The following is a 13,866-nucleotide window of genomic DNA, read 5'->3' as shown; positions in this document are numbered from 1 at the left end:
GCCCAGCATGGTATATAGCACCCCAGAATGGAATAATACAGCCCAGTATGGTATAATACAGCCCAGCATGGCATATAGCCCCCCAGCATGGTATGATACAGCCCAGCACGGTATATAGCACCCCCCAGAATGGTGTAATACAGGCCAGCATGGTATAATACAGCCTAGCATGGTATATATCCCCCCACAGAATGGTATAATACAGCCCAGCTTGGTATATAGCCCCCCTTAAATGGTATAATACAGCCCAGGACGGTATAATACCGCCCAGCATGGTATATAGCCCCCCCAGCATAGTATAATACAGCCCTGCATGGTATATAGCCCCCCCAGAATGGTATAATACAGCCCTGCATGGTATATAGCCCCCCAGAATGGTATAATACAGCCCAGCATGGTATAATATAGCCCAGCATTGTATATAGCCCCCCCAGCCTGGTATAATACAGCCCAGTATGGTATATAGCCCCCCCCAGCATGGTATAATACAGCCGATCATGTTATGATACAGCCGAGCATGGTATATAGTCCCCCCAGAATGGTGTAATACAGCCCAGCATGGTATATAGCCCCCCCCCAGCATGGTATGATACAGCCGAGCATGGTATATAGTCCCCCCAGAATGGTGTAATACAGCCCAGCATGGTATATAGCCCCCCCAAAAAGGTATAATACAGCCCAGCATGGTATATAGCCCCCCAGAATGGTATAATACAGCCCAGCATGGTATAATACAGCCCAGCATGGTATATAGCCCCCCCCAGAATGGTATAATACAGCCCAGCATGGTATATAGCCCCCAGCACGGTATAATACAGCCCAGCATTGTATATAGCCCCCCCCCAGCCTGGTATAATACAGCCCAGCATGGTATATTGCCCCCCCAGCATGGTATAATACAGCCGAGCATGGTATATAGCCCCCCCAACATGGTATATAGCGCCCCCCCAGCATGGTATATAGCCCCCCAGCATGGTATGATACAGCCGAGCATGGTATACATATAGTCCCCCCAGCATGGTATATAGCGCCCCCCCAGCATGGTATATAGCCCCCCAGCATGGTATGATACAGCCGAGCATGGTATACATATAGTCCCCCCAGCATGGTATAATACAGCCCAGCATGGTATATGGCCCTCCCAGCATGGTATATAGCCCCCCAGCATGGTATATAGCGCCCCCCAGCATGGTATATAGCCCCCCAGCATGGTATATAGTCCCCCCCAAAGTGGCCCCACAGTCTAGTACTCGCACTGATTTAAAAAAAAAAAAACAAAAAAAAAACAACACTCCTCACCTTCTCCTCATGCCCGCGCTGCTGGCTGCTCCTGTCTCCTCCTGCACACAGTGAGAGCGCGATGATGTCATTGCGCCCCCGCTGTGTCAGAGGCAGAGCGGGGAATGATGGGAGAGGGAGCGTCAGCTGACGCTCTCTCCCCCATCACTGCCTCCTTCAGTGCGGCGGCGGGAGTCGGCGCTGGGGGCAGGCGGGCCCTCCTGCCTCACAGGGGCCCCATAGTGGCTGTGTGATGTGCCGCTGGCTGGGGGCCCCTGGAGGAGCGGGGGCCCTAGGCAGCTGCCTGGTCTGCCTGCCCATAACGCCGGCCCTGGCTACTTCCAATAGGTGGCACTAAAGTTCTAGTCCTCTTCCTCTCTGAAGAGACAACTCGCTTGTTTTTTTGTTTTTTTTTAATTGTTTTCTGCCTTGTGGATGGAGTTTAGCGATTCTGGATGTTTTCTCCTGATTCATCAAATGCGATTTTTTAAAAAGTTGCAAAATTCGGCGCAAATTTCACTCCCTTGATGTATTTTTTGAGTGTCCCGGACTTTTGCAACCTTTTTGGTGACAAGTCACAAAAGCAGTTTTAAGATAGGGGGAAAAAAAAAAGGGCTAATTTTTGACTTTGCCTAGTTTGACGACTTTGGCGGCAAAAAACTGCAACTAATACTACAAGAAAAAAAAAAGTGCGTTAAAAAAAAATATAGATGAAATGTGGCCTATAGGTATAAATTTGAGGCTCTTAGTGTTACAAGGTCGCAAGGTGACCTTTACAGGAAGATGCAGAATAGTCTATATACCAGTAACGCAGCTCCTATATTCGCTCTTTGCATATCCAATAGCGCAGTCAATGAGGCTACATCTGTTGGTTATATAACAAAAAAAAAAATGAGGTTGTAAAACATGGTATGAGAGTCTGCAATAAATTCAGTAGATATTGGTGGCGCATGTAGACAGTCCGATCTAAGCCCGGTAACTAATGCACAAATTGACCGCCACGTGTTTACCGGCTTGTCTACATGGGACACTAAAAATCAGAACGATCGCCAATATGATCCTTCATTCCCGATACAGCATTGTGCTACTGGCAGCACATTCCCCCATTTACACTTGTCGATGATTTTTTAAGTCAGCATAAACCGTTCACAACACAAATGAGGATTTCTTGTTTACACGGGCTTAATAATTGGGAATAATTGTTGTTATTTGCAGATTATTGGCTTGTCCAAATGTGCCTAAAAACTGGAGCTACACAGTGACTTTGGCCAGGAGAGAAATATCCAAATGATTCTGTCTTTTTGCTGCTTGAATGCCAAGTTACCTTGCAGGTAGTAATGTGTTACCTTGCATTTGCATGATACTGCGACGTATCAGCAGCAGATGGTGATCTTTGGCCATGCGGCCAATGTCGTGGCAAAACTCGCCGTGTAGTTCGTAGTTCCTGCCTAATAGATGTAAGCCTGTATAAATGGGAGATGACAAGCTTTATTTAAACCTAGAAGAACATATATGGGTCACAGCATTGGCTAAAATTTTTGTTCGTAGGGTTCACTTACACCTGCGTATATATACTTGTAGAAATTCTCAGCCACGAAAGTTGACGAGTGTCATACATATTTTTTTTGTCTCACCTAGCATCCGTATGTCGTGCGAGTGCGCCTTTTTCTCACCTATCATCCATATGACATTCATATGCAATGTGTCTTTAACATCATATTTTACACACTGCAATTCTCTTTCATTTCAAGCTAGTTTTCTAACTAATAAAACTATCTTGTATGCAGATATAAATAGATGTCAGTGATATATGCAATCAGTGCTTTGCATATGTAGCGATAAATAAGAGAAAAAAATGGCATTGGTCTCCCTTATTTTTAATAATCAGCTAAGGGAAAGGTAGGGGCTAGTCTTAATTGTCCGGGAAGGGGCCAATATCCATGCATCTTCGCAGCCCATTAATATCACCTCACAGCTGTCCTTGTCAGTGGGCAAACTTACAAAATCAGCAAGGGATCAAATAATGATCTCCACTGTACATGGGCACTTTTCAGTGGAAGTATGAAGGGTCAATTTAAGATGTGTTCATTTTTTTTGGTTGTGCAACAGAATATACACTGTGAACCCTATTTATTCATTTTGTGCTTTTCAATGGAAAGATCTGGATGATGAGTTCCGTGAGTTTCCACAAAGCTTTGAATCAGGACTGTGCATCCAAGGTAACAACAATCATATTAAAGAGGTTCTCTAGCAATTTCTTCCATATGGGCACTTTGTCTTGTGATCTTCAGTCTGACTACTAGTCTGGTCCATACTTTCCGATGTAGACAGGATGTCAGTCAACACTAGGATGACATCCTTACCTACCAAATCCGCCCGGCAGCTCTCAGACTCTCAATCATCCCATGATGGATGAACGGTCTTGTAGGAAGATCGATCTTGTGCAAGTCTAGATAAGTCCACTGGGGTCTCCTCTGCCGTTTTCTTGATAGTATCAAACCATCGGGTTGCCGGTCTTCCTCTCTGCCTTGTTCCTACTATTATTCCGACCATGATGTCTTTCTCCGGTGATTGCGCTCTTCGTATGATGTGTCCAAAGTCGTCAAGTCGTAGCTTGATGATCCTTGCTTTGAGTGACATATGTGGCTTGATTTGTTCCACAATTGATCTATTTTTTCTTCTTACCATCTGTGGTATTGATAACATCCTTCTCCAGCCATCTTCCGGGGCTGTTTGGGGTGCTGCAGACCCTTAAATAGTGGACCCTTCCCCTTACCGTACATACAGTGACTGTAAAGAAAAAAGCTTTTACAAGTTGGTCTGTTCTTTCCAGCACAGGCAGCACAATATGATATATACTGATATTGGCAAGGACGGCGGCGTACAGACTGAAATGTTTAGTCTTCGGAAAGTCTTTGTTCCCTTGTTAAAAAACGTACAGTGCCATTAACAGCATTGCTCCATGGTGCATCCCCAGATAACAGTATATACAATATTCCGCATCCTCCATACTCTATGTTCTGAACTTGTGTCTCAGGGATTGCACATAGAATATTACTGATCTGCATAAACACTTGTCAGCGCTTCCTTCATGTATGGTAATTATTAACAGTATAGTGGAATTCTTCCCACCGCCAGAAGGAGAGATCCCGAGATACCCTGGATAGGAGGGGAATAGTAAATTCCTGTGGTTGCACTAAATACCATTCGCAATCCACAAACCGAAAACAGGTCTCATATTACAATTTATTATAGTGTAATCTATAACTTACTGTACTGCAGGGCTAACAATGAACACACTGCTTAAGGGGGATCTGACACCAGATTTCACAATATATTACTACATAGATATCTTAGACCTAATGAAACTGATGTACTTACTTTGAAAATCCATTCTTTACCTTTTTTTAAGTGTTAAACTTAGTTATCACTCACCAATCCCGATTGACAGCTGCTCAGTGCCCCTCCTTCCTGCTTAGATCTCACACTGCTCAGTACAGACTGCTGTCAAGTCAGGCCGGGTGAACGGAGATTGAATACACTTGGACTCTTGAGTTCTCTCACTCTTTACCTGGACTCATAAAATGTACATTATGGTATCAGGATTATAGAGCCATTGTGATATCACTTTTCATAGTAAGTACAACAGCCTCAGCAGGTCTAAGAGATCTATACAATAGAGATATATTAGACTGTATCCATCTCTGTAATATTTCTGAACAAGATCTGAGACCACCAGTACAACTTAATAGGGTATTTGTTCTGTGCAACACCATCTAAGGTCTCTTACACACATGCTTTGGTTTGTAAAACAGTGTGAAAAGCAGAACACAGTATGCATTTTACACTATATTGTGACCAATTAGTTCACAGGGAAATATTCGACGCACAACAGGCATCGCTGCAGTGTCTGCATGTGTGTACAACATGGCGGTATGCATTACAACAAAGAAATGACACCAAATGTCGGATCCATGTGAAACAGACCCCGAGCACATTTGTATACAGCTTATTCCCCTCTCACCATTGATATAGGCATGTGTGTTACTGGCAAAATACCCGTCTTGTATGACCGACAGCTATTGGACGTGTATGGCAGCCTTTACAGTGAAGCAGACATGCAGTTGTTATCAGGCTCAATGCGGCTTCTCATTTCCCTGAAAAAGCTGCATTATTATTAAAAAAAATATACATCTTGACAGTTCTTTATGGATATTTATTTGAGAAGGTGCCTTTGTTTTTTGCATCTTTTAATTAGGATTTTTATGATTTTAGGATGCAGCATTCCATTCAAGCATTCTACCGAGAATTCATCCAGAACACTTTCCCAAAGTCACAACAAGCAGAGAGGAGGTGAGCACAAATGTCTATAACACACTGCTACATAGTGAGCGTGTAGGAAAGGGGGACTCAAGCTTTGGGGTGTTGTGTAACTCCCTGGGGATTAAAAAAAAATAAATCACATGCACTCTATCTAGCTGCAAAAAAATGTAACCTAAAGAGGTTGTCCACTCCTTTAACACTGATGACCTATCCTTGCGATAGATCATCAATGTCTGATCGGTGGGGGTGTGATGGCCGCTGACCAGCTGGTCTCGATGCCGGCGACTGCCAGAAGTCCTGTTATAGATTTGAATTGTTGACAGATGTGATACCCGACTGCAGCTACTAACTGTAGACGGACCAGCTCCATATCTGAGCACTCCCGACCACCGCCGGCACCTAAAACGGCTGCTTGTCGGGGGTGCCAGGTGTTGCACCCTGACTGATCAGACATTGATGACCTATCCTAAGGATAGCACATCATTGTTAAAGCAGTGGACAACCTCTTTTTATTTTTTGGTGTTGTACGCAGGCTCAGTGATTTCTGGGTAAACTCAATGTTACTCACTGAATCGGCATTAAACGATTTGTTTGAGGGCGGTGATAGAAGCTGGTGGGCGGCGCTGCTGTCACTCATCCTTCTATCACCACCTGCTGACTGCGTCCCATTTCAAGGAAAGAGGTGGCCGCGGCAGAAGCAGGGACTGTAGCGGCAGCCATAAAAGCTGCGGGCGGCGGGGACAGAAGTGTGGTAGCGGCCACTGAAGCTGCAGTCCCTTCTCCATCACCTCCTGAAAAAAGACATCATCAGGAGTGGGGAGTGGGTAATGACAAAGCTTTGGTAAATGACTGCAGCGCCGCCTCCCTGATGATGTCCTGTTCCAAGAAGAGTGATAGAATCTGCGGGGAAGTGAGTGCAGCCCCAGCCTCCTGTGATGTCTCATTTGAGACTCTCCTCAAACAAAATGTCACGTGTTGTAAAGAAAAAAAATGACATGTACAGTGGGAAGTGTATGGAATTTTCTAATAGAGCAAAGACAACAGTGGTTAGGGCTTGAATACAGATATTTATAAAGGGCATCATACATATCGGAAATGCACTTTAAGAACAGAATTGTGTAGAAAAGAGAAGTATAATAGAATAGAAAAACTCTTGTGCGATAATTAGGTGTAAATAATAACCCAATAAGTCACTTCCATTTTTATCAAATACTTTATTTACAGAAAGAAGGAAACCGCTCTACTTAAAGAGAGTAACGAGAAACTTTCCGTCAGAAGAATCCATTCTTTCCACTTTGACCGTGAAGGGCATTGGAACAGGTAACTACCAAAGTAGGAAAAAGATGAGGGACTCTAATTCCACTACATAAAACAGTAAGTCATCAGCATCAAACATGTCAGTATAACAGGTAGTTTTAGAACAGCCTGAACCTAGGGATCCAGGAAATCCAGAAAATGTTTTGATACTGTACATGATGGCTTGAATTCTTGTTGAGATGTTGGGGGCTGTGCAGATGCAGTGGCGTCGCTAAAAGATTGTGGACCCCGATGCAAAATTTCCATAAGGTTTCCCAACTATCATGAGTCTTAATAGCATTGGTTTTATATGCGCCAAAAGGAACTTTTAGGCACTCCGAGGCTCCAGAACTGCAACCCCTGTTCTCACTATGGTCACGCCACTGCGTAGATGAATTTCCCACAGAGAGAAGAGCGGACTGTTGCCTCTTCTGTGTTGCCATGTTAAGGATGGAAATAATTCTACCATTTTTGCTTATGAAACTAGAGTTAAATTGACTTTATTATCTTGTTTCCCTCTTGATCTAGGTGCGACATCTACACTCGCTCCATCAGAAAAACTGGTAAGCACATGACTCTTTATCTTTATTAACGGGCTTTAACTAATGAAATCAATAGTGTTATTTTCTAGAGAGAAAAGAAATTTAACATTTCTAGAATCAGATGACATCTTACATTTTCCAAAAGAAATATTCAAGAAAAAAAGAATTTGCATGTATTCCCATCTTATAGCATGTGGTCGCACAGACACACATAGGAACTGCAGGTGCCCCTCTCTACCCTTATTACCTGCAGTAGAAAACAAATATCCACACACACATTCACTTCTTGACACGGACATTGCAACACCAGGAAGGAAAAAGGAAAAGTCATGGAATTATAGAAATCACAGGATGGATGAGCATATTAATGATCTGCAACTGATAAAAGATTGCAATTTAAAAAAAAAAAAACATCTTGATTTACCGTATTTGGAGACTTATAAAACCCCAAATTTGGGGGTAGAAAATAGGCATTTTTTTTAAATAAAATGGTGTGTCTTATAATCCACTTTTACGGTAGCTGACCTGGGGGACAGCGGCAGTGGAGCAGGGTCCCACGTGGCAGGATCACTGCTGCAGGAAGCCGGTGGTGGGGTCAGTAGATGCTGCGGGCCCAACCAGCTGCAGGCTGGTAGGAGGTGGTGTTCGGAGGAGGTAGGCGCGGGGCGATATTGCGGGCCCAAGGCTGGTAGGAGGTGGTGCATGGTGGAGGTAGGAGTAGAGTGATGTGGCGAGACTCATAATGGCAGAAGGTGGTGTTCGGCGGAAGTAGGAGTGGGGTGATGCGGTGGGCCTCAGGCTGGTAGGAGGTGGTGTTCGGCAGGGGTAGGAATGGGGTGATGCGACGGTCCTTAGGCTGGTAGGAGGTGGTGTTCGGAGGAGGTTGGAGGGGGGTGATGCTGCGGGCCTCTGGCTGGTAGGAGGTGGTATTTGGCGGAGGTAGGAGTGGGATGATGCGGCGGGCATCAGACTGGTAGGAGGTGTTTGGCGGAATTAGGAGTGGGGTGATGCGGCGGGCATCAGGTTGGTAGGAGGTGGTGTTCAGTGGTGAGAGTGCTCCACCATTTTGTGACGGCCCGGAGCCCCTGCATTTTCCACACTTTCCAATGCAGTGGAAAATGGCTGGAGGCGGCCCATGCGCCATTGAGGTCTCTGGAGCTGAGCATTTTAGCATTTACCATTTCACTGTTGTAATTAGATCTCTTTATAATTAATATGCAAATGAAGGGACTTTGGTGCAGCATTATGTCTGCCTCAATTTGCAAACTGAGCAGATCCCTGACTCCTTTCATCATAGGCTCCAGTCATGGCACCACCACTTCTACATCTGAGCAACTTCAGTGGGGAGAACAGATTAGTTTTCTGCTCCTCCTTTCTTCAGTGCAGATTTATTATGTGAAGCATTTTACTGTGCATAAATTTTAGGCAGGTATGGAAGAAATGCTACTAAGTAAAAATGCTTTAAAAAATAGAAGTGTTTAAAATAAACTATCAACTAACAAGATGCAAAGTGAATGAACAAAGAAGAAATCTAAACGAAATCTATATTTGGTGTGATCGCCCGTTGCCTTCAAAACAGCATCAATTCTTCTCAGTACGCTTCCACAGTTTCCGAAGGACCTCAGCGAGAAGGTTGTTCCAAACATCTTGGAGAACAAATGACAGATCTTCTGTGGATATAGACTTGGGGAAATCCTCCAGTCTCTTCTTGTAATCCCAGACAGACTGGATGATATTGAGATCAGGGCTCTGTGGGGGCCGTATCATCATTTCCAGGACTCCTTGCCTTTTTTTTTTTCTAACGCTGAAGATTGTTGTTAATGACATTGTCTGTATATTTGGGGTCGTTGTTCTGCTGTAGAATAAATTGTAGCCAGACGCCTCCCTGATAGTTTGGCATGATGGATAAGTGTCTGCCTGTATTTCTTAGCAATAAGAACATCAAGAAACAGACAACATGGAGAACCATACAGCTGCAGTGGTCAGCCAAGGAAACTTCGTGCAGCAGATAAAAGACACTACTTGCCAATTTTCCTTCTAAATTGGAAGATGTCCAGTGGTACCATGAGCTAAAAACTGACAGCAACAAGTTCAACCATGCTCCAGCCATCTACTGTCCAAGTGGTCTTTATGGAAGATATGCGGCCAAAAAAGCCATACCTTTAAGGCTGTGTGCCCACGTTGCGTTTTTTTAAGCGTTTCCGCAGCGTTTGTGCCGGCTAAAACGCTGCAGAAACGCTTAAAAGAAGCTTCAAATTAATTTGCATGCGTTTTTGGCTTTTTGTGCCAATGCATGCGTTTTTAAACACTCAGGAATCACCACTTTCAAAGGCCCACTGAAAAATTGAACAGAGGGACACGTTTATCGGGCTTGTGGCAAATGCAGCATCTGCCACTTGACTATAGGCAGTGAATCAGTCAATCTCCCTACGCTTCGTTCCCCGGTCTCCTCTAAGACTTATTTCAATTGTAGGTCTAAGAATTTGGTCTATGCTCTGGTTTGTCGGTGTCCAAAAATTTATATTGGACAAACCACACAAGAACTTAGGAGGCGAATCCAGCAGCATTTATCTAACATCAACACGGCCAAAGTTGACAGAGAGAAAGGCCAAACTCTGACTTCGGTGGCCACGCATTTTTTGTTGGAACATAATGGCTCTAGTACTGGCATGAGGGTCATTGGCCTTGAATCTGTACAGACCAACATCAGAGGTGGGAATGTTTTCCTCGAACTCTTGAAACGCGAATCCAAGTGGATATACAACTAGGGATGGGCGAATCTACTCGTTAGGACTCGTTACTCTGCGAGTAGTAGGGGACTCGCAGGAGTCGGTACTCTGCGAGTTTCCAAGCAATTACTCGCACAGTAACGAGTCCAATGCAAATCAATGGCAATCCTAGTTTTTTCAGTTTAATACAAGCAATCCTAGTTTCTTAGCGATTTTGTGTCCCGCTGTCAGCAGCGAGTCTTAGCGAGTCTAGGACTCCTATATACTGTATTCAGGACTCGCAGAATACAGAATATGTTAATTTTCAGAGACAGCCTAGTTTGTTAGGTGAGAAAACGGTGAAGAGCACTACTATGATTGGCTGCTGTCCATCGTGATGCCTATGTCATGTATCACAGGCAAGGCTGTATATAAACCCTGCCCTCGCCATTTTGGGCACATTCCTGTGACGATCTGAGCTAGTGCAGGGCGAGTTGGAGACATAGAGCAGATCTAGGGACTGTTAGTCAGTGTAGGACCTCAAGATTCCTCACATATAACACAAAAGTTCTTTTCAGAACTACCAGGACGGAGGAGTACTGTAGAGGACTGTAGGCAGGGAGAAAGGCAGGAGCAGCCTTACAGTGCATACAGCACCATCCTCAGAGCTTAGCTTACTCACTCAGCTTCCATCAGAGCTGAAATCAGAAGCATAGCTGAGCAAATTTTCTTTTTTTTTTTCCACCAGATATTATTGGGGTCATATTTACCCCTGCAGCGTTATTGTTTCTGTGGCAGACCAGTGCGTTGCTGCTATCTATCCCACCAGCTAATAGCACGCACGCTGCCTGCTTGTGTGCACTAAACAATTTTTTCAGGGAGAGTGCGTTGCTTCTCTGCTAAGTTACAGCACGCACTTCACCCCAGAGCGGTGACGCAGACAGCACCACAGTCCACTTGGTGACTGCCTTTGCGCACTAAACAATTTTTTCAGGGAGAGTGCAGGGCTTCTCTGCTACCAGCTAATAGCACGCACGTTACCTTCCTGCTGTGCCAATACGCATCACTAGCCTTGATTGTCCTCCTATTACAGTCCCCTGTAGTTATCCCCTTTGCACTGTGCATCCCCTGAGACTACAGCACGGGTCACATCACATCCCCCAGTGAAGCAGACCCTGGCCCGGTGCTGGGTACCACGGTTTCAGTGAGTCACAGACGCCAATGGTGACACAAGAAATCTCACTCTCTCCTAATCCAAAAAAAGGGTACAGTAAAAGAAAATAGAAGAAATGACATCACATAACTCTTACCCATGTTTGCCTGCCCATCTTCTCCAGCGTGATCAAATGACGGGAACATACTTCTGGCGATGGACCTCCAAGCCACAGCTGGGGCCACTCTTCAACCAGGCCGATCAGCCTCTCTGTATCACGTCTGCTACACATCTTTGGTGGGCCTGTGTGTGCAGATCTGATCGCCTTGTGTGTGCAGATCAGATCTGCCTGTGTGTGCAGAATATCAGATCAGCCTGTGCAGTAAATCAGTTAGCACAGGCGACTTCCTGTTTAGCTTCTAGCGTGATGTAGAAACGATTTTCTGTGCTTTAGGGATGAATTCTAAATCGCTAAGCTAGGGGCCACTTGCGAGAGTAAAGAGTAAAAAAAATGGCAGCACAGGAATCGCTGCAATACTCGCATCCCCATTCATTAACATTGGACTCGCTAGACTTGCAACGAATAGCGAGTTTCCGAGTCGGACTCGTTAGAGTCTAGCGATTCCGAGTATTTCAGGATTCGCCCATCCCTATATAAAACCTCAAGAGCCAATCGCCATGGGGATTAAATGAAGACTTACTATTTACTGGTTTTTATAAACAAGTTTAATTTATATAATTTTGAATATGGTATATTCTTTTTCTTTTTTAGATCTTGGATATTTTTAATCGGTTTCAATTTCATCTGGATCAGGCATTCCAAGACTATCATTTTCATTGCGACTTCAATATCATCCTGACTTATCTTTTGCAGGTCACACCATGGACAATTGTATAAATCTGTGATACCACTCGGGGAAATGAATTGTTGAGCGTCACCATTTCAACTCGTCTCTCAATTATTACTATTCAGATTTTGGACTTGTGACCATTGTTTACTTGTCTTGTTTATTATGTATTTTCAATTATCATTGATTATTATCTTGTACCATTTACTGGGGTTCTAATACAGTGGCGAGCTCATCATACAAGTCTTTGTCCTTGCATTTAGTATCTGGGAATTATTTTGGTAGTGAGGGAGTATGAGTCGCTTTACACTTCCATCTTACTGTCCCTTTGATATAACAAGCTTATTTCTCGTCCTCCTTTTATTCCAAGCTCCCAATATCTGTGCCCATGTATTATCATTTTTTCTGGGGTTGAGCTTGTGAGGACTGCATTGTTGCCGAACCTGAGTATCTCTCAAAATACTTATGATTTATACTGTCCTATAGTCCCTTGAGGATCTCATGGGTGGAGCTTGTGGGGATCTGCTGTTTATTGTTCTCTTGATTTGTATTTTTTGAATGGTTATTCCATTCTGTGATCCTCTTAAACTTATTTCTATGACCACAAATTTGTTTGTAATAGTACTTTGTCCTTTCATGGCAATCGTATCTCATGTTTATCATGATAAATATAATATCTGTTTGAAACAGTTTGCTCATGTCAGTGCAATTCTATATTACCATCTAGTTATTTATGTCGCCTGTATATCTTTAAGACCACCTGCCGATTCATCCTGTGGCTACTGCTATTTTTACTAGGTTTCATTTAAATGCATTCACATGTAACATCATATGGTTTTAGGTTATTCCTTTATGTGCGTTCGCCGTATATGCAAAACAAGAGAACTTTCCTGTTGGTATGGCAACCGCACCTCTGGCACATGCGCACTAATAACCTGAACTGCCATGTTATGATCTGATTTTTCTCCGTGAACAAATGGAGCGTCTGTGCTGAAATGACAGCGCGTTTAGCGCTTGCGCAGTGGCAACATAACCTCCATCTTTCTTGATGGAAAGACCTACTTCCTCTTTCAATCCTGGAAGTGACGTCTTGATTCTGAGTTACGCCTCCAAACTCCGTTAGAGCAAGCGTTCCTGCCTCCTCTCACATGCGTCTTTGCAGGTATTCTCCGCAGCTGCAGTCAATTATCTTATTTTGATACTATATTTATAGGTTCAATGTCAGATGCAACCTTCAGCCCCTGACGAAGCTACCATGCGGTAGCGACACGCGTCTGGCGTCCTCACAAGCTCCCCCCATCAGTGGTATTGTATCCAGGATATTGCACCCAGCATTTACTTTTTCTTTGGGCAATTGTCTCCCTGCTGGGTGCTCTATATCCCAATCTCCTACGCATTAGCTGGGAACCTTTCCTTTTTTTTTGCTCTACCATTGCTATTTATATCGGCCATTGAGGCTTTCTATAGCAGTTCTATTGTGCACATTGGTTTACATTCCTTAGTGGATGTTATTAGAAGCTTCTTGATTAGTGGTGGTATTTGCAGGACAGTCTACCCAGCATCTATTTACTTAATGGCATTTGTTCCTTTGCTGGGGGTTTTTCTACCTCTTAACCCTTTATTGGATTAGGTCGTGCTTCTATATATATATATATGTGTTTTAGTGGTTTTCTATAGCAAATATTACTGTGCATATAGGAGTATAATTATCCATTTGG

General features: G+C 43.9%; 1 protein-coding gene across 1 annotated transcript in view; it reads left to right on the top strand.

Annotated features, from left to right (window-relative positions):
- LOC141095592 (uncharacterized) overlaps window positions 1-13,866 on the top strand; it is a 52,366-nt gene that overhangs the window by 37,482 nt on the left and 1,018 nt on the right. Inside the window, exons 16-19 of the mRNA XM_073581685.1 lie at window positions 5,554-5,631; window positions 6,826-6,921; window positions 7,426-7,460; window positions 12,073-13,310. Coding sequence (XP_073437786.1) covers window positions 5,554-5,631; window positions 6,826-6,849 — 102 coding nt within the window. The 3' untranslated portion in view covers window positions 6,850-6,921; window positions 7,426-7,460; window positions 12,073-13,310. The remainder of the gene's footprint in view (window positions 1-5,553; window positions 5,632-6,825; window positions 6,922-7,425; window positions 7,461-12,072; window positions 13,311-13,866) is intronic.

The sequence above is a fragment of the Dendrobates tinctorius genome, unplaced genomic scaffold (assembly GCF_039654945.1).
Source record: "Dendrobates tinctorius isolate UK_male_01 unplaced genomic scaffold, ASM3965494v1 ptg000070l, whole genome shotgun sequence".
Lineage (NCBI taxonomy): Eukaryota > Metazoa > Chordata > Amphibia > Anura > Dendrobatidae > Dendrobates > Dendrobates tinctorius.
This window is presented reverse-complemented; position numbering and strand designations above follow the sequence as displayed.